General features: G+C 45.9%; 1 protein-coding gene across 6 annotated transcripts in view; it reads left to right on the plus strand.

Moving 5' to 3' along the window:
• The window catches only part of BAHD1 (bromo adjacent homology domain containing 1), an 841837-nt gene that overhangs the window by 797864 nt on the left and 21979 nt on the right, over nt 1–21994 (plus strand). For all 6 annotated transcript variants that reach the window (XM_069637539.1, XM_069637538.1, XM_069637541.1 and 3 more), the window contains one exon: nt 2568–2659. In XM_069637539.1, coding sequence (XP_069493640.1) covers nt 2568–2659 — 92 coding nt within the window. The remainder of the gene's footprint in view (nt 1–2567; nt 2660–21994) is intronic.

Raw genomic sequence — 21994 nt, forward strand, 5'->3', positions numbered from 1 at the left:
TACAGTCCTTTCCAAAGGCCCTAGATACTCTGGCTGAACTTTTTATGAACTGTGCAGATATGTCCTGGACCGGACTGGTGGCAGCTATCGTTTCACATTATTTTTAACCCTTTCCTGCCAAGTTAACCGCGTTTGGCACAAATAGGTGACCTGGCTCCAAAATGGCCATGCCACGAGGTTCTTTGTCCTGTCCTTTGACCATCTTGCCCCTTTGCCAGGTCGAGTCTACCCGGGTCAGTCCTTATTTGGTCATGCACTTTCCCGCGAAACCCAATGCTTTCGTGGGCTTCTGCATGCCTTGTGTGTGTGCCTCCAGGATGTGGGCTGGGATGTCTGTTCCCAATACACATCCTGGGTGCCAGAGAGTCTGGAGTGTCTGGAATGCCTGGGACCACCGTGCTCCATGATTGGTCCACGTATGGAGTGAGTGTTTGCGAGCAGATCTCCCATTGGGTCCTCTCAGTTTTGGCGCAAAGAGAACTTTGGATAAGAGGAGGCTGACAACACCACTACCATGTTGATCTCCTGAGTTCACACCGAACGAAGGAAAGGAGCCAAGTATCCTGCAACAAGAAGCCGAGTCGAGGAACCGCTGGTGACCCGCTCGAAGGATTGGCACCATCAGCCCGCTGTCGTCCCGTGAGACCCCTCTGCATTTGATTGTCATAGAAGGTCTGCAAAGACGCTTTGACCCATTGGAATAGTGGGTCCAACTATTCTCGGCACCTTCAGCAAACCCTGCAAGTAAGCCTTCCTGGAAGTGTCCCTGGGCCAACCAGTGGGCTGACCAGCTTATGCAGGACCTTTGCTCTGTCAACGCCGCCATTTCGAGGAGGCCCTCGAAACTTGGTATACTGCAAACTCTGTCCACGGCACCTCACACTGAATTTCATACACTTGGCATTCCCAGGTCTGAAGTGAGACGAGTGTGCCCGGACCGGAGTTTTCGCGGTTACCGTATTGCCCTGCTGCGGCAACGACCTGTGCAAGTTTGCTGCCTTTGTGACCCTCTTGCCAAGATGTCCTTTTTGCCACATTCGAACCTGCCAGAGAAGTGGATCGTACTGGCGAAGTCTGAGTCTGCTTGCGTCGGTGACCGGTGAGTACTCCATATTCCAACCGGTGGTCCCTAGCGCAAGAGCCCATTTTTACGCACGAGTGGCCCTTGCAGGTCGCTATCCTTTGCACTGCTATTGTGAAATAGCAACCCCATCCTGCACTCTCGAACTGCCTCTGCCACCAGTGGGGGCCCTTCTTGAATTGTAGGAACTTGTTCTGCATCGCCGTATCCACCTTCCGGAGCTGCTAGAGGCCCTGGAAGAGACCCTATCCTGCACATTGGCACAAGCGCGTGCACCTGCATAGCATGTACTTTTGAGCACAAGACTCCTCTCTTCGTAGGGCTTGGACTGCCTCTTAGGTGTATAATTGATGCGGAACTGGGCCTTAAGACTATTTGCACTGCCTGTTTTTTCCCCTCCTGGTTGTCGACATACTTCGTGCATTTACCCTTTAGACCCCCTTGATCTTGTATTTATATATTGTATTGATTGTGATGTGTTGGTTTATATAGTGTTACTGTGATTCTTCTACTGTGGTCAATATTACAAAGGCCTTGTAATAAATGTGTCTATATTTTTAATATAACACCTGTGTACAGTAATTTGTAAGTGTCCTTGCTTTGTATGCTCATTGAGGTTTTTCAGTCACCCTCACCCCTCTTGAGACCTAGTCTTGACCGCCGCCATCGCTACCCTGATTGGTCTGGCTTGTCCAGAGGTTACCCTGTTCCAAGAAACTAGGCTGGCATGGCCAGACCTTTGCCGTCCAGGTCAGAGTTCAGAAATCCGTCTTAACAATATAGACAGAGAATATAACCCAAATAAATAATCGTTCCTTCACGGAATTACACATTGTTCATTTCACATGGAGCTCAGAATTTGCAGCTCCTGTTCACCGATTTCTCTCATAGGATCAAGCCCCCCATATACACAGGACAGTCTTTGTGGTGTCATTAGTCTTCCCCTCCCCTATATGTATTTCCGCCTGAAATTGTCTTATCTGTAACTCGTAGCACTAATGCGCAACGGATTGCTTGTTTAACTATTTTGAGCCTGTCTCCTCACTCTAAATGCCATGCTCTCTACTGTCTTTATTTTTTTTATACCAGAAATGTTTTCTCAAGCGTTGTGATTAGTAATGAAAGCCTCCTTTCCACCTCAACTATACTCTAACCTCCTGGTGGCTGTTTTTTTGTTGTTTACCTTGACACACCTCTTGCTGTTGAGTGTCACCTTGACTACCCCATTCCTGCCTTGTTCCTCCCCCTTCTCTCGCAACCCTCCTCCACGCTTCAATGCAGCTGCACTTGAATTAAGCGTGCATTACAAAACTAAACGTAACAATAAAATAAATAAGAGCACGTTTAAATTGGTTATTACATGTGGGATAAACGAACATTACTGCTCCGCATAGGTCTCTTTTTAATTAGCAATGATTTTGTTGGGTAAAAGGGCAGGACCCGTTTTATGGCAATTTCTGAAATTCTTTTCTGTTCTTCCTTTCAGAACGAGATTTTTGCATCACGCCATCAGGATGAGAACAGCATTGCCTGCATTGAAGAGAAGTGTTATGTGCTGACATTTGCAGAGTATTGCCGGTAGGTGGCGGGCTTGTCTTACTGACAATTTATGACAGTAGCACGGCAAGTCTAATCAACTGAGACTATTACCTCAGCTCTTTGCATTCAACTGCATTTAATATTCGATAAAATTGGAATTGGCTGCTTTGTGTCACTATTTAGCTGCAAATTAACTTACATGGTTATTCTGTGTATGTAGCAAATGGAATATGAGTACATGTAGTGTCCTCTAGGAACAATTGTGATATTTGCAACTTGAATAGATGACCATGAGTGAACTAATATATCTTCGTTTAGACAAGTTGGCAGATTCGAGCTCTTTTTCTCACTAAGCTACTACCTAAAAAAAAAAAAAAAACGAACTTAACTGCCTATGTTGCTAAATGTTTTTAAAAAAAATGTTAGCTCAAACTCCGGGCCAGCCCAAAGATGTGCATGGCCCTTGGCGGCGAAGTGTGTGGACCCCCTCTTATTTGCTTAAATATTGACATTGGTGGTGTTACAGAAAATTATATTGTAGAATGAGTACTCAATACGCAAAGCTATCATGGGAAGTTAAATTAAAACATTTCGCCATGAGTAAGGCAGGAGACAAATAAATAAACTATGACGACCAGTATATGAAGTGCCACTGGTAATGTTTACCTGTGGAAATATCCGGAGTGAGTCTTTTTTTAAATAGCGGACAGTGTGAACTGAATATCTATGGCTTTCATTACAAGTTTGGCGGTATTCCGGTGGTAAGTTCGCCTAAATACTGGCAAACAGATTTGCTGTTGCTGCCACTTGGTCCAGCGGAATTACTGCTGGCTTAGAGGTGGTGGTATGGCGCTGTTAATCCCCATTTATGGAGACCATAGGACTCCATGGGATCACCACTGATGGTAAGGCGGCGAAGTTACCTCCATCATTTTGCAGGAGGTGTGGCAATGCGACTGCATTACCACCGTTTTTCCAAGCACCGCCGTACTTCAAATGAGGCCCACAGACTTTTGCCAGTTAAGGCCTAGTGTGATAAAAGCATTTGGCCAGGAGCACACGCATTGCTTAATTGGGGAAGATGGGATTTGAGACCAGTCTGCAATTCAGGAACTTGAACCCATCTCTTCCCACATGTAATTGGTAGAAATATTGTTGTGAAGGGTCTTTTTGAAACCTTTGTTTGAAAACACCATCTGATTACTTGCTAATTGACGTGAACTGCTGCTTTGTCTGACTTTTGACAATAAGTTTTTATTTTATTTTGTAAAAACATTTTCGAATGGATTGTGTCCTCCAATGTATTCCTCATCTTAGATGTATTCCATTCAGCTCTAGCTGCTTCGGAAATTGTTTCTCGGCAGAGGGCGCCGATGTCGAGTCGAAGTGCTTCAAAGGCTTCCGTCGAGGGTGACGTCATTGGGTATACAAGTAGCACGCGTGGCGCCCGTTGGCCTCAGTTCTGTTGTTTCGTAGTAAGTGTTGCTTCGGAGACTCTGCACGCCTCGAGTAGTTTTGTGACGCAGTTACTGAAGACGATATTCGAGAATGTCCTCATCGACCCAGACTACCCCGCGTTCGGGGTTCAAAAAGTGTAAATCCTCTGGTTCGAAAATGTCCATCACAGACCCGCACCGAGAATGCCTGGTGCCTCGGTGAAGGCCATGACATGGAGGTATATAGGAAGTGTCGGGCAATGACGGGGAAGGCCTTACTAGAGAGGAAGGGAAAACTACAGGTAGGTCGAAAACCCGACCGAAAAGCCTCTAGCGTCGAGACGAGCTCCAGTGAGGAGAAATCTCCTTGACGCGAAAGACAAAAGCATCGGTCTAGGTCCCAAAGTGGTTCACACCACTCTTCGTCTTCGATGAAAAAGTCCAAAAAAGGACGCCACCGGTACCCTTCCACCTTGTCCTCAGACGAATCCCCCAAAAGAATGAAATGCCCCACAAAACATTCTTCCTCCGAAGAATGGGAAGCATTTAGAATAAAAATGATGGAAGTGTTTGAAAAGGCTAAGCCTCGGTCCGCGCCTTCTTCGGAAGCCGTCCGGGAGCGTTACCGTTCCGACACTCGCACGCCCTCGAGCCCAGGTGATCGAAGGAGAAAAGGTGATCGACCATTCAAGGTCACTGACGCCGTCCGGAACCCGACACACCTCGTCCGGAATCCGACACACCTCGAAGGGCGAGCCTTCGAAGAGCGCCTCGAAGCCCGCTCCGTCGACAACCACCATTTCGTCAGTGCCATCGATGCCTTTGTCGACCCCGAAGCCCTCGACGCCAAATGTTCCAAAGGCTCCAATTCAGCCAGAAGCTGTCAAAATAACAGCAAAAGAAAAAGCTGCAAAGGGTGTTAAGCCTTCAGTCTCCACTGATACACCTCTTCCAGAAAAGATTTTTAAACCTCTTCAGAGGAAAAAAATAGTTCAAATCCTTAACTTCAATTCTTGAAGAACAGGAGAGATCTGAGGAGAAGGATGTTCCTTTTGGACTGGAATATGGCACCCCAAAGTCCCAGAATGCCTGATTTCTGAGGAAAGCAGAATGAGGGATCTGGTGGAAACCTTGCATTATGCAAGTGGAGTTGACCCTTCACCTGAAACAGATTTTGGCAGGCCAGAACCAGGGGAACATGCCAGTCCCTCATACAGACAGCTAATGACAAAGGTGGTTGAATATTTAGGATGGGCTAGACCACCAACTCAGTTCATCCAGGATGATTTGACCTATATATTGGATCATGGCCCCACTGAAGATCCGATTTTACCCTTCTATGTAGCCTTACAAAATAGGGTGGCCAAGAAGTGGTGGACACCGGAGTCTATTTCTCCGGTGAATAAGTCCCTCACTTGAAAATACCGCCCTTCCATTAGCGACCCCGACTATCTGCCCAAACACCCTACTCCCGAGAGTTTGGTGGTCCAGGCAGCCACAGCTTCAAATAAGGTGGCATACCCTTCCATCCCTCCGGATAGGGACGACTAGTGTGTGGATGGTTGGGTGCACAAGGTATTTTCAGCTGGGAGTATGGCATTAAAATCGGCCAATTCCACATGTGCCTTGGCAACATTTTCGTACACTCTCGGAGCGCATTGCAATGGCGGTGGAGCACATAGAAGAAGGGGAAGAAAGGGAAGGATTCCTAGCTATTGTTAGGGATGGAAAGGAGGCCATGCAGGAATCCCTTCAGTCTGGGTTGGACACTGCAGATAATGTGAGCAGGTCCATGGCCACTAGCACGGTAATGTGCAGATTTGCGTGGTTGCGAAAGTCTGGTTTTGCACCGGATGTGCAAAACCGTCTTTTGAACATGCCCTTTGACAGGTCTCACCTTTTTGGCTGATGAGAGCCTTGAGAGGTTGCAGACCTCAAAAGCGGCTACCAAATCTTTAGGAGCTGCTATTAGGCAACCTCAGCCTTTTTGTGCATCAGGACAATCTTGGAGGAGACGATCCTATCGTTATTACTCCTCATATGGAAAGGCGAGAGGAATGGCCAGTCAAAGAGGCCAGAAAAAAGCCACTCGTGGTGGACGAGGAAAACGTGCAAAGCCAGCCCCAGCTGCAGCCTGTTTACCATCAGCGGCCACAGCAACCACCACAAAACCACTTTGAGGACTTGCAACACAAGACACCAGTGGGAGGCAGGCTTTCCCAGCATCTGCAAGAATGGCGAGCCATTACTTCAGATGTTTGGGCTCTAGAAATAATAGCCCATGGTTATCTGCCTTCCTTTTCTAACGCAACCTCAAAGCAATCCACCTGGGAGACACTCTTTGAAGTTTCCAGATCCGCTCTTACAGCAGGAAGTCTTAACACTGCTGGAGAAAGGTGCTATAGAACCAGCCCCGCTCTGTCAGAGCCTATCACGACCGGGTGCTGGACATGATGAGTCTGTTGGATGTTTCAGTACCCGAGGCATCCGCTCCGCAGGAGGGCGTGCTTTCGGGGGCATTCACTTCATCTCCTTCAGTGCGTACCGGCTTGTTCTTGCAGAAGGACGTTTTGGCCGAGGTCCGTAAAGTCTTGGGAGAAACCACACTCTGGACTGTTTGTCAACAAGAAGATTGACGCACGTTACAGTCTCCATTCTTCGGAAGAGGTGGCCTTAGCATCGTGTCTGCCCCCCTCCTCCACGGTAGTGGCTGCAGCCACTTTGCAATCCAGACCTGCGTCATCCTCTTCTACGACGGCTACACAGGTTCTGGCCGAAGAGGACAAGCTTCTCGATTCCCTTGGGAGGAAGATTTTCGTTAACTCAGCACTGCAGCTGCGTGAACCCAATGCAGAACTGGTGTTAGTGGGGGGCGAATATGAAAATGTGGAAGGTCTGTTGGGAGTTTGAGTTTATTCCCGCTGAAAAGCTGGAAGATTTCAAAGCGGGATTGTCGGACGCCAGGGTCCTGCCACAGGATCTGCTGGTGGCAGCGGCACATCATGTCGACACCTCGGGCCGGGGCCTTATGCTTGGCTTGGATACCTCTCGTCAGGCTTGGCTGCACGCCACCAAGTTCTCTAAGGAGGTGCAAGATAAGGTTTTGGACTTGCCTTTTGATGGCAAAGAGCTCTTTCATTCCACAACAGACGTGGAGCTGACCAAAACTAAGGACAGCACTCAGACCGCCAAGTCCTTGTCTGTCCTGGTAAAACCTCCTTTCAGGACACAGAGATCGTTGTCAAACCCTCGGCCTACCTCTGGTTTGAGGGTTTTTTTAGATTGAAATCCTGCAGGGTTGACACCTCTTTGGGAAATTCCCACCGAAGGCAGCAACAGTCGTTTTTTCTCCTGCTCCTCAGCCTCCTCCTCAGGTTCAGGTGGTGCTGCCACCGAGAAACCAGCTAAATGAGGGTTTTCTGCACTCGCACGAGACCCCGGTGGGAGGATGCATTGCGTCTCATTGGGAGGTGTGGCAGACAATAACCGAGGACAGGTGGGTCTCGTCAGTCGCTTGTGGGGGGCTTCCGCTTACCCCTTCCCCACCCATCAATCCTCCCTTCCAGCAGTCAGGGTCGTCCTCCCTCCGAGCCGAAATTCAGAAATTGCTGGATTTCCAAGCGGTGGAACCCGTTCCCTTAGGGGAGCGAGGGGAGGGCTTCTACTCCCGACTGTTTATGGTGCACAAACCCAGCCAGGCTGGCCTGCGCACCATCCTAGACCTTTCCCAGTTCAATCTTTCTCTATCTCAAGAGAAATTCAAGATGATCACTCCTTGTCCGATAAAGTCCTCTTTGCAGAAGGGCCATTGGCTCAGCGTGGTGGACCTTCAGGATGCTTATATGCATATTCTGATCTGGAATCCACACCAGAGATACCTATGGTTTTCCGAGGGGGAGGAGCACTTCCAGTTCCGAGTGCTCCCTTTTGGCCTCAGCTCGGCACTGCGTGTCTTTACGAAAATGTTGGTTATTGCAGCTTATCTTCGGCTTCAGGGTATCCATGTGTATCCGTATTTGGACGATTGGCTGTTGCGCAGTCCTTGTCCGCTGAAAGCCTGGAGCAGTCTTCAGTCTCTCCTCCAGCTCCTGTTTCACCTTGCGCTGTCTGTGAACTGGCGGAAATCTTCTATGATGGTCTCTCAGGACTTGACTTTCCTGGGTTTTCGTTGGAACACGATTGACTGCAGAGTCTACCGACCGGGGACATAATGGCGGATCTGTTGGCCACGTTTCAGATGTTTGTGCAGTCGGAGAGCATGTCGGCCTGGTGGTTCCAGAGGCTTCTGGGCCTCATGGCCTTGTGCATATTGGCTCTTCTTGCTCGGCTCAAGATGAGGCGGACGCAGATGGCTCTTTGGAGTTCTTGGCGTCAGGCTGTGGATCCGGACTCCAAGATAATATCGATTCCGGCTTTCATTAGAGTGGACCTGGTGTGGTGGTCGTCTCTCAGCAACCTGTCGGTGGGTGCGGGTTTTCAAGATCCTGCTCGATGATGACGATCACGACGGACTCCTCCCTTCTGGGGTGGGGTGCGACGTTGGATCTTCTTCAGGTCTCCGACCTCTGGTCGCCCCAAGACAAGTTCCTTCATATAAATCATCTGGCGCTTCTGGCGATATTCCTGGCACTCAAGGCGGTCAGGCCGGTCATTGCCAACAAAGTGTTTTGTGTCCGCACGGACAATGTGGTGTCCATGTTTTACATCAACAAGCAGGGGATCACCAAGCCTCCTCCTCTTGTGGATCTTGCCATTCAGATTTGGGAATGGGCGGCTCAGCATGGTGTCTGACTGGTGGCAGTACACATACCGGGCTAGCTGAAAGTTACGGCAGATGCCCTCAGCCGACAAACAATGGTCAGCTACGAGTGGGAATTGAAAACTGAGGTCCTCTTACAGATATGGAAAAAAAATTTAAAAAATGGGAATAACTTATTCAAATGCGCCAAAAGTACTCACAGGTGAGTCTGAAACGTAAGTTGGTTCTTTAAATCTTCTTTATTATCCAACTTAAATTCAGTTCATTGAATGAGTCTTATAGAGTTAACTTCACTAATTATATTTATACTTCAATTCAATCAAGTTCAGTATTATTTTCACACCTTGTGACAAAGCAATCCTTGCTGCAGTTTGAATACAGTACTAGTTCAGTGTTATTTTCACACCTTGTAACAACTCATTCTTGCTTAGTTTATGATTTCAGTACATGGGTTAATGAATCAGTTTTGCTTTGTAGTTCCTAGCTCATTTCAGCACATTGGTTAATGATTCAGTTTTGCTTTATAGTTCCTAGCTCGACACTGTTATTAATAGTGGTTCTTCAGGAGATGGAACTTTTTTTAACTGTTAAACAAAGAAAAAGGAAAAAAAGGGGGAGAACAAGCTGTGTGCTTTCTTATCTATGAAGGAACAGAAACAGGCATTTTGAACTTAATAAATCGATGCATTCTTAGTCATACTGTTATGACTTATTTTTTATTCAAAATAGTAAAGGATTATGTGACTCACCCAAATTGTTAATTCTACTTATTGTTCATTTATTGGTACTGGCTATATGTGGTATCCTTTTCCTCTTTATGAGAGTTGTTTCTTGATTTAAGACATCCCTTGTGTCTCTATTGTCTAAAATGGCAAGGGGAGAGAAAAATTTTGTTTCCATAAATAATAAAGTTTTAAGGTGCATTTAGAGTATAGGGCTTGGGGAAAGCATAATGCTTCAACAGCTTCTAAAGTGAAAGAATCCTTACCTTTTTGTTCTTTCTTGAATCATATGCCTTGATAAGCATTCACGGAGTTTCCTGAGCGAGTGATCCATATTGCTACTAAGGCGCTTGCTATTTATACAAAAAACGAGGCGTAATGACGTCCTCGCTTCGCGTCTCACGTGAACAAGCACGGCTCGATGACGTCGTCACATGATTTCACGTAATTTTTGGCCATTTTGAGTCGGGAAAGGCAGTAAAAGAATATTGCATATTAAAGAGGCTCATATGGTGTTTTTATATCATTTTCTACCTCATTGTTATTTTCGTGGGTTGTTTTTCAAATAGGGTAACATTTGGGCACTTTTATGTTATGAGAATATTAGTTAGTAAATACTTATCTCTTTTACTAAAGATACATTTGTTTTATATGTAACTTACATTACTAAAAATGTCAAAGTTGCCAGAAATGCTAAAAAAGCTCGATTTGATCATTAATTAAATTTGATATGGTTGAAACATGTCATTATTCAAAGTAAGAAAGTTGAACTATCTGGTTAACATGCTTATAAGTCACAATTTCAAGGCTGTACACCTCTTACAGATATTCCTGTGTTGGGGCACTCCGAAAGTGGACCTCTTTGCAACATTGGCAAACGAGAAACTTCCTCTGTATGCCTCCAGAAATGGGCTGGGAGATGCTCTCCAGATTCCATGGCACAACATGAGGGCCTATGCTTTTCTGCCTATGATTCATCGGACGATTTGCAAGCTGAAGAACACGGTGAACTGTTCTCTTCTGCTCATAGCTCCGTGGTGGCCAGCAGGTTCTGGTTTTTAGAGCTTCAACATCTGTCAGTGTGTGCACCGATCATACTTCCAGAGAGATCGGCAGCTGTGGCACCCCTCCCCACAATCGTTCAGCTTGGTGGCATAGTGCCTGAGTTCAGATCTGTAGAACATTTCAACCTGTCTGCTGACAACATGCGTATTATTCAAGCATCCAGGAAGCCCTCGACGAGGTCTCGGTATAGAAGCAAGTGGCTTTGGTTCTGTCACTGGTGCTTAGCCAAGCAGCTGGACCCCAAGGTGGCTACGATTTACACGGTGCTGTCCTTTGTGTCTCATCTAGCAGAGTCGGGCATTCATGTCCTGTCATGCAGGACTTATCTTTCGGCTGTGGCTGCCTACCTATCCACGGACCAGTGCTCTTTTTCACTGTCAAATCCAATGATTAAATGGCACTTTGCGGGTCTAATGCGTCTTTACCCTCCTGTTCGCAAACCGCATCCGACGTGGGATCTAAACGTGGTTCTTAGGGCCTTGTACCATAAGCCTTTCGAACCAATGGCTACCTTTCCTGGAAGGTGTCTTTTTTGGTCACTGTTACCTCGGCAAGGCGTGTGAGTGAGCTCCAAGCTTTGTCGGAGCATCCCTTCTTGGTTTTCCAAAGGTGGTTTCGGATTTCCATCTAAATCAGTCAATCTCTCTGCCTGTCTTCTTTCCAAACCCCGCTTTGGAAGCTGAGAGGGTTTTGTATTGCCTGGATGTTAGAAGAGCTCTTATGTTCTATCTGGACAGAACATCTGAACTTAGGAGTTCTTCTCAACTATTGGTGACCTTTGGTAACCCGCAAGGTAAGCAGGCATCCAAAGCGACTATCTCCAGATGGATTGCTGCTTGTATTACGGAGTCCTACACTATTCAGGGTCTCCAGCCTCCTAAAGGGATTCATGCACATCTGGTACGGGGCAAGGCAGCTGCTGTTGCCTTTCAAAAGTATGTCCCCTGGGAGACCATTGCAAAAGCGGCTACTTGGGCTTCCCCATCAGCTTTTTGTAAACATTACTGCTTGGACCTGAGCTCCAGATCCGATGCTCAGTTTGGCCAGGCTGCGCTGAAAACCTTTTTCAGTAGGGGGATTCCATCCACCCGTAGTTCCTGTGAGGAGTGCTTGGGAATCTCCCATAAGTATGGAGGAAAGGGGACGGGGATGTAGGAGTATAACCAGGTTATTCACCGTAGTGACCACCTCACTCCTAGTCCATAGTCCCCTTTCCTCCATACGCCCGCCCACTGTCCCCTCTAATAAGGTTCCTCTATTGTTGCTTAAAGGTCTCTGACCTGGCGATAGAAAAGGACTGATGGGCGATGCGCTGGGCGGAGCTAAGAAGGGCAGGGTTACAGCCGCGTGCGGTACCCCGCGTAAAAAGAGCAGAAGTACACATTTTTGAAAAATGTGACGCTTTTTACAAAGTGCTCCGGTCCCGTCCCACAGGACGGAGGAATGTCCCATAATATGGAGGAAAGGGGACTATGGAGTAGAAGTAAGGTGGTCACTACAGTGAGTAACCTGGTTATTTTTACCTAAAGTTGTGTCTGATTTCCATTTAAATCAGAAAATTATTCTGCCCACGTTCTACCCTCCACCTCATCCCAGTCAGGAGGGGGAAACATTGCACAGGCTGGACCCGAGAAGAGCTCTAAGCTTTTACATTCCTAGGCTTTCCAAGCTTAGAGTAGATAATCAACTTTTCATTGGCTACACCAGAAGGAAATTGGGTCAATCTGTGTCAAAACAAACCATATCACGTTGGATTGTGCTTTGCATTTCAGAATGCTACAGATTGGCAGGAAAAGACCCACCAGAAGGCTTAAGGGTCCATTCCACCAGAGGTATAGCCTCTTCAACAGCCCTTCGAAGAGGTGTTCCCATAAAATCTATTTGTGAGGCAGTAACTTGGTCATCGCTGCACACTTTTTCTAAATTCTATAATCTGGATGCTTCCCAGTCTAAGGAGTTTGCTTTTGGTAAAGCAGTGCTATATTCGGCCATATAATAGTATTAAATATCTACTTGCTCCTCCAGAGAGTTTTCTACACTGCTTTGGGAGTCTATCTAAGATGAGGAATACGTTGGAGGACACAATCCATTAGAAGAACAAGTTACTTACCAACTGGTAACGTTCTTTCGACTGGATGTTCCTTCAACGTATTCCTCATCGCCCTCCCATCCTACCCCTCTGTAGATTTTCCGGGTTATTGCCACTTCAACTCTTGCAAGGCTGATACCTGGCTACCTATACAACAGAGCAAGCGTGGGAAAAACAGAACTGAGGCCAACGGACGCCACGCGTGCTCCTTGTATACCCAATGTCACCCTCGACAGAGGCCTTCGAGGGACTTAGACTTGACGACATCGACGCACGGCACCCTCTGCCGAGAAAACATTTCCAAAGCAGCTAAAGCTGGATGGAATACATCTAAGATGAGGAATATGTTAGAGGAACATCCAGTCGAAAGAACGTTACCAGTTGGTAAGTAACTTGTTCTTTCAAACTAGTTTATTCAATTTAACATCTTACAAACACACTGTAGACTACATTTCAACTGAAACATCCTATCCACAAGTAGTACAATACATTGAAAACAAGCAATAATTCTTCCCCCCACACCTTGAAATGTAATCATTAACATAGAAGTTAAATGAAGGAATGAGGACAAGAGGATGGAGAAAAAGAGTTAAAAAAAAATGCAGACCACCCATACCCCCCTCATCACCCTGAAAGGAAAACTTTGAAATACATTGTTAAACACACAATTGTTTTTATTTTTTATTGTGTATATAGTTGCTGTAACAGTTTGAGAAGCCACCCTCAACACACAGAGTACCTTCCCTCCCCACTTAAGTGGTTATGCATCAAACTGTTTAACAGATTCTTTTTTCAGCCCTATCTCAGACACAGCATTCCCCTTGGATCCCTCTCTGCTGAGCTAACAATGAGCCAAGAACCAGGCTGGTGTTCGGGAAATATATTGGTATTTATTTAAAGTAATAGAAATGAGCACGAAAATGGCAAACACCACTTTATCCGTGGCACAACACAATCAACTTCTCAGCATAAATAAATCACAAAAATGAGTTAAAAAGAACACAATCACAATTCTTCACTTTCGGCGAATTTCACTTTACAAAATAAGTACACTGATCAATAACAAAGGCAATTATCTTGTGATGTTGCGCGATTTTGATTTTCCTGTCGGCTTAAAAGGCTAGCAGTAGGATTTCAAGATTAGTAATTATGATTTTGCCCACACTTTTGGTTTAAAATAAACAGTGTGATGTATCAGTTTGTTTTTTTAGAACCCCCATACCTTGCTTTGGTCTATGTTGGGAAGTCAGACACAAACATTGGATGAAGGATGGGTATTTTGGATTTCAGACCCCCTCACTGAAAGGCCTATGTTTGGGAAGCTGGATAAAAAGGTTGGACTGATTTTAGAACAAAGACACCCCTCTTCCTTAAAGAGGTCGCAGTCAGCGGGACACCAAGGATTACACAATTGATTTATAGGCTATAGTTTTCAGCACACACTGGGAAGTGAGCTTTGCTAATTTTGAATTTTAACAAAATTCACCCCGTAGTGTTCTGCAAAATGGGGAATTAATTAAATTAATATTTTTGGTTAAACAGACTAAGGATCTACACGGTTTTGCCCGCCCACTATAAAGGGAAAGGATTCAAGGCAAGCAGACTCGCCCACCTTTTGGTTTACCAGGGCTCAGTTCTACTTGCATAGCAAGCCTCTGTTTAAGGTTCAGGAAAGCCAGCTACATCTCAGGACACTCTAGAAAGATAGGGCAGGGGTCTGGTCACCCATTCTCAAAATTGGCCTCCGCTCTCCACCATAGGACCCAGTCAGCTCTGAGGCCTTTCTATAAATAGACAGCTCCACCCAGATGCACTCTCAGCAATCTCCTCCGGTGTCTCCCTACTACTGTCAGATGGTATGTTTCAGCAGCCCTCTGTCTCCTGTCTGTGTGTCTCCTTTTTCTCTCACCTGTCCTAGTGCAGTCCCCCTTATATAGCAGCGATGGCACCACTCATTTAACAATCTTGGGGAAGAACCCTGCTATAATCCCTGCCACTAGGATTTGGCAGTTACCCTACTCTCCCCTCCCAAACCCAGCCTCAGAGTCTCGATTGGTTTAGGGGTCTTGAGCAACATATGGCAGTTTCCATTTGTCATTGCACGTTGTTCTCCTTACAACTTTTTTGGCAAAACTAGGTATGTATCACAGCTTCATTATTTTACTAGCCATACGAAACATATTTTCTTATTCAGCTAATCATGGAGAATTATATAAGCCGACTGTCACACTCACCTGTGTCTCTGCAGGAGCGATGGACGAGCCTCCCTTGACCCCGAGTCTTCACTTCCCCCGTTTCACCCCGGAGGAATACCTGTCAAATACAAGGCATACACTCGGACGTGAATTCACCTGATTCCTCTGGGCCCTTCCCCTCTTGTTACTGTGTGCTGTGACCTCCCCCTATGGGCTTACCTTGATCTTTAGTATGGTGTGCACTCCATCCTGCATTCGCAGGGGCGCGATTCACTCATGTGATTGGTGCCAATGTCTGTAGGCTGAGTTCAGATGCCAAACGCTGTTTTATGCCTTCACAGCGAGGCCGTGTTCAAGGTGCCAGTTTCTTCACTGGCTAGAAAGTCCTTCCCACAAGTGAACGTTGCACAGAGAATGTGGAGTGTCCAAAATTGTCCGTATTGTCTTTGTTTGCTGGTATTTTTGTGGGTGAGTAAAGCTGCGTGTAGAAGCTAGCTGCTGGTAGGTTTGCGCAGCGCCTTCAATTTGAGCGCGCCTGGTAATGTCTCTCCCTTTCCCTTGCAGGAGAAATTATGTGGTATTAGTGCCTCGAGTCCGGGTTTAGCGCTATGGGAGTCTTGGTGGTTGGGTAAGTATACACAAAGGCTTTTGGTAAGTATGCACCGCAAGCGCAGTGAAATAAGTGTCCGCGTTATTGCGGCGAGCGCAATGAATAATGTCTCTTCTTTCTTTTGCAGGGGTTTGTGCACTCATACAACTGACCTGGATTGCTGCGTTGCGAGAAGATTCAGTTAGTATGCGTAGCGTTACTGATGTGCGCGTGTTAACAGTTTTTCTTTGTTCTTACAGATGCCGGTGTAGCAGTCCCCTCTTGACTGGAGATAGCTGCGGCGTGGAGTAAGAACAGAGGTTCTTCCGGAGCAGGTAAGCTGAAGCAGAATGATCCGGAGCAGATAAGCAGAAGTAGGATGATCCGGCGCAGGTAAGCAGAAGCTGGCTGATCCAGAGCACGGCAAGTGAGTTGCTGATACAGCTCACAGTAATCAACACGAACCAATGGAAGAAGCTTGGGTGTGGCTTATATAGCCAGCCACACCCAAACACTAGAGAGCTCATGAAGCATCATGCACTTCATGTTTGGCAACAGGAAGTGGTAATCGGGAAGTTACTACAAACACTAGGAAGGAATTAAAGGAGGGATTTGCTATGGGTTTTTCGTGTGCCCATGCCAGGCCTCCCAAGCCTCCACCCAGCTTGCCCCAACTACCTGCCTGATGCCCATGACACCAACCACCAAATCCGTACCATGTAGCTCGGCTATGTGGCACCTTTTTGCCGTTTCCATAAAAAGCACAACAGTTATGAATATGTAAGTTATTAAGCATATCCATAATTTCATTTTCCACCTGCTCACCAACTCTCATATTGGGAGCATGTTCAAATCAGCCAGAAACCTAGTGTAACTGGCCCTTACAGTTCCAAGATTCACAGGTAGATGGATTTTATATCCCCCAAATCACCTGGAAATGACTTAAAAAATAAGTACAAAAATGAAATCAATCCGCCTTATGGTTGCTGAGAAAAAGGCATACATGATAATAGTCCTTTTAAATTAATTGTGAATCTTCATGTGGGACAAATGGTCCTGCTCCTGGCCACTTGTTGTCACTGGGTCAGCCTGTGTCCAGTTATTTTTTATCAATCTCCTTTGTTTTGGAAGCTTGCTCTTTGAAGTGGGTGCCCCCATTTTCACACATATTAGTCATGCCCCAGCCAAAGGTAACTTTTTGTTGAAGTCCATGCTTTCAGAGCCAGCCGGTCGTGAGAACACTGAGTTTTGACACCGTTAGCAGGGCATTTTATTGCGGTTGGTCATTAGATGGGAGATGTGACATCCAGGCTGGGAGTGGGAGTTTCCTTGTGAAGTGTTGCCCACAGCAAGCAAAGTGTCTGCCTTGGGCTAACATTTTTTCATGAAGACAAAGTGGCTCTTCAAATGTCACTGGAGTTTTGTGAGTGAAACATAATATACATCGCTCTTTGTCAACCACCTACACATCATGTTTTGCTTTTCCGACATTTTTCTGTGAGCAGTGATTCTTAAAACCCTTTTATTTGCACACATGTGCATGCTGTTTTTGTTTTCAATGTTTAAAAATCCTGTTTTCCATGTGACGGGGATCTTTGATTCCTCCTCCTTTTGTAAATTAAAATGCTGCTTATCCATTGGTAGTGAGAGGTAGGCCCCTTTCCAATTTTATTTGAAAAACAAAAACAAAGCTTAGGCCGTTTTTGTTTCAGTGTTTAAGATCTTGCTATTCATATGAAAGGGCCTTCTGTTTGGGGCCTTTAAATGAACCCCACATGCCCCCCATTCTTCCATGACTCTTTTTTAGGGAATAGCAGGGCAGAGTGGGGTTTCATTAGGCATAATTTCCTTCATCGTTCCATCTCTGTGTTGGGGGTTTGGCATGGCACCCCCTTTTCTTCCTTCTTTTTGGAGTGGGCATTCCAGCCTCCCCTTCGATCTTTGGGTTGGAGGGCTTGGCACAGCACCCCCTTTCTACCTTCGTTTCCAGGTCCCTGGGGTTTTCACCGGACTGCACTCACCTCCACGCTGGAAGTTAAGGAGGTTAGTTCTCTAATAAATGAGAGAAAAGGAGTTTCAGTACTTTTTACACACATTTTCCTCCGGCAAGATTTACATAGAATTTACAACAACAACACATGGTTATAACGTGACATTTCCATTTCACAAACCAATTATTTTTATGTTCTTCATTTGTTCAATAACACCAAGTAAATTACTCCCTATACATATATATTTCCATCTGATTTTTCATCCTTCCTTTTCATTCTTCAGATTGTTCCTCTGCTTGACTTTCATTTGGCTCATCAATCAGTCATAAAGTATGTCTGGGATGACAGCTTTTCAACTGATTGATCTGGACCCATTTTTCTTGTCAGTTCTCCTTTTGGTATGCAGATCTTGTAAGCAACAGGTGATGTTTTATCTACAATGTCAAAGGCACCATGCCAAGATGGGAAACATTTCCACGCCTTGGGCTGATTCCTTTGAAAATTGTACAGGTAAAGCTTGTCACCTATTTTATACTCTTTCTTTGTGGTTTTTAGATCATAGTAGGTCTTCATTCCTTCAGCCCACTTTTCTAAATTCTGTTGAGCATAAGGAAAAGCATGCTGAAGGTGCTTGCTTACATTTTCTATGTACTCATGATTGGTGGACGCATTTATCAGTGTCTGCTCCTGAGTTCTATAGAGTGGATGCTGTGGTAACACCATTTTTCATCCGGTCATGAGCTAAAATGGAGACCTCTTTGTTGCAGAAGATGGTGTACACCAAATAGCCATCAGGCCAAGCAGCAATTGGATGTCCCAACTGGGTCCAGCGTCTGCCACACATTTCTTTAAGATACTCACAATTGTTTTGTTGTATCTCTCCACCCCCACTTGAGGCTGAGTGGTAGGCAATGTGGAGATTTCTTCTACCCCTAGAATTTCCCACATCTTCGCCATCACCTCACTGGTAAAATGGCTTCCTCGGTCCGACTCCTTTGCGGGAGGCCGAAACCAGAGAAGATGTGGTTGATCATTAGTGCAGCAGCTGTCGCTGCCTTACAATGGCTGGAAGACATTCTACCCAAGCATGTCACAGTCAACATGTACTTGTTTCCTCTAAAAGGGCGAATCACTGGCCCAATGAAATCAACTTGCACATCTGACCAAGGCAGTGTCATTCCCCTTTTTTGTAGGGGAGCTCTGTGTGTGAGTGAACTGGGTTGGAATTGAGCACACACAAGACACCCCTTTAGGTAAGTGTATAGGTCCTGGCCCATGTGTCGCCACTAGGCAACCCCTGTGCAAACTTTCCAATGTCGTATGAAACACCCTATGACCGTCAGTAGGCACGTCATGGGCGGGGTTCAACATCAGGCTTCGGAATGAGATAGGTGCTACCCACTGGTCACAGCCAGATGGGGCTCTCCTTACCAACAAACCGTCTTGGATCCAGAACATCTCGGAAAACTTCATCAACATCCAGAGATCCTCTTTATCCAACTCTGTTAGAGGAATGCTTCCGGGGTCTTCAATGTGTTGATACATTTTCCCAATGATGGGGTCCCCTTTCTTGCAGTGATCAAATCTGCATCTGGGGTATCTTTACTCCACTGGGATGTTGAGAGTTCGCTTTTATCCCCAGTTTGTGACCTCGTGACAGCTGCCATTTGAATTTCACCCAGCAGGGATTCCATTTCTATGAAATCCCCCTGCAGAGTTCTTGTTTTACCCAGCTGGTCAGCCAGTTAATTCTCAGTCTTATCTGGCCCCTCTATCTTGGAATGACTTATGTTCTTCCAATAGATGGTCATCTCATTGGAGGCCACGAGATTGTCGATTGACTGGATCAGTTTGACATGCTTTAGGGTTTTGTTGTTGGCACAAAGCATGCCTCGATTCTTCCAGTTAATCAGGTGCTCCACAAACCCATTCCTGTCATATTCAGAGTCAGTGATTATGACTAGTTCATTGAGTTGGTAGTGCACTGCAGTGAGGATGGCTTGATAAACGGCTATCAACTCTGCAACCTGACTACTTTGGAGTCCTCTTTTATAACCAGCAAAGGGTTCTGGGGTATCATTCACCCAGGCATTCCCAATGCCAGCCACCAGTTCTTTTTCTCTTTGGCTATCAACATGGTAGGAGCACCCATCCACAAACTGTGGGTATCCTCCGAAAAGTGTCTTCTTCCTAAACCTTGTGTGCTTAAGTATGCCTCCATGTTGCTAATGGTCATTAGACTTTTGTCCTTAAGATAGTTTTCTTGAGCACAATCATGTAAGTCCGCCAGCCCTTTCACTAGGGGACTCTTCTTGTTTTGGCCGTATCTGACCTCCACAGGAAAGCCTTGCATGGACAGAATCCAGGATGTAATCCTGGAATTACTAACGTTCCCTGCCCGGATTCTGTCACTTTGTAGATACTGCTAGGGTTGGTGGGGAGTCTCGACAATGATGTGCTCCCCCTGTATGAATGGGCAATAATTTCTCAGCACCCACACAGTTGCCAGGAGTGCCTTCTCACAGTCATTGAATTATTCCTCCAAAGAGGACAAAGTCTTGCTCGCGTACGAGATGACTTTGTTGACCTTGTCATGCTTTTTGTACAATACCGCTGTTAGGCAAGTATCTGAGAACCCGGTCTCCAAGAAGAACTCCTTGTTCTTTATGGGGTAACCCAAACAAGGAGCCTGGGCAAGGCTTCTTTTCAGTTGTTTAACTGGCTCAGATTGATCGGGAACCCACTCCCACTTGACTCTGGCCTTTAATAAATGAACCAAGGGTCGAGTGACCTCTGCATAGCCTTCAATTAACTTTCGACTATAATTAGCAAGTCCACGAAGGCTTCTTATTTCTCAGAGTGGTAAGGCCTTTTTAATTTCAATAAGGCTTCCACTGTCTTTGCCTGGGGATTAAGACCCTCGGGTGTGATCTCGTGCCCTAAGAAATTCATTCAGCTCTCATACCACTGTGCCTTCTGAAAGGACGGTTTTGCTCTGGCCTTCTGCAACTGGGTAAGAACATAGAACATTTCTGCTATATGGTCCTCCATAGTTGAGCTCTTGATCTAAACATCGCCCACATAGGCCAGGTTTCCCCTTTCGCCCAAATCGTGCATGGCCTTATGTAGGAAGATTTTGAAATCATTGTTGGAGTTTATGTATCCAAAGGGGGTTCGGGTCCACGTGTACTTCTGCCCCGAAGGTAAAGGCAAGCTTCTACTGGTCTTCCCTACTCACGGGTACTGTCCACTAACTGTTGGTCAAGGTCAATGGTGGTGTACACATTTGAACTTGGATCTGGGCCAGTCCCTGATCGATGTAGGGAAGGGGCCATCTTGACATGTGGACCCATTTGTTCAACTCCCTCAGGTCTGCACATAGTCTCCATTGGCTGTTTGCTTGGAGGATCCCCAGTACCGTGTTGTTGAAGGTACTGTGGATCGGATGAATTCTGCCACAGGATTCAAAATTTTGAATAATCTCTGTGAGTTACTCCATGGACGCGAGAGGTAACCGCTATTATTGCACACATACTGGAGCCATCTCGGGGTCCGTGGGAATGTTAGTTGAATGAATGGAAGTGCATCCAGTCATATGAGTCCACTGAAAAGATATCTTGGAATTCAAGGAAGACCTGTTTTAGCTTTTGTCTTTGCTCCTCAGTCTCAGAGGCCTCAGCAAGATTGATCCTTTCCTCAATCATCTACTTGAAACCTGGAAAGACCTCGGGCTTGACAATTTTAGCGGTATTCTCCAGTTGGTTGGAGATATCTCTTTTGATGTTGTTGACCTGGACAGGGGATTCGAGAAAGTGGTCCTTGACTCTGAAGACCACCTCCTCCCTCCTAATGCCACTGGTCACCTCTTCCACACCGTAGGGTCAGGAAGAGAGTATTCTTGGAAATTCTCCCCATGCCTAGTAAAAATCATTTCTGGAGCAATACAGTCTCTGATGTCGAAGCAGTCGTTTGGGATTGGTCCCATGATTGAATTACCTAAATCAGTAGAATGTTGGGCATCAACCACCATTCCAATAAAGGTGTCTGCGCCCAAAGTGATACTTCGAAGGTCACTGTTATCCACCAATATTCGAATGGCGTTCTAAGTCTATTACAGGTGTTAGATTTAAATATAACCCTTGTTGATGGAGATGGGAATTTAAATTGATATATGCTTCCTGATGTTTGAGGTTCTGTCCTCGCTTAATTTTGAGCAGAAGAGTAAGTTGTTTCACCAGTCCTAGGTAACCTCTTCTCGCTCTTGATCTTCAACTGCATAAGGCAGCAATTGAGCTGACTGGAATGCTTTTTCAGTGTTGTCAAAGCCCATGGGATTACTCCCAAGTCGGGACCAGGCTTTATTATTAATTGGGTCCAAATTGATTCTGAATTGGTTCAGAATGTCAGTTCCCAGATAAAAGGTGGCAGATACATCACTCACATCCCCACAATTATGGTCTATGCATTTCGTGCCAATGGACATTTTTAGCATACACCTGCTAGGCAGGAAATGTTTGGAATTTAGGGT

This window comes from Ambystoma mexicanum, chromosome 14 (genome assembly GCF_040938575.1).
Source record: "Ambystoma mexicanum isolate Mex_15411 chromosome 14, UKY_AmexF1_1, whole genome shotgun sequence".
Classification (NCBI taxonomy): domain Eukaryota; kingdom Metazoa; phylum Chordata; class Amphibia; order Caudata; family Ambystomatidae; genus Ambystoma; species Ambystoma mexicanum.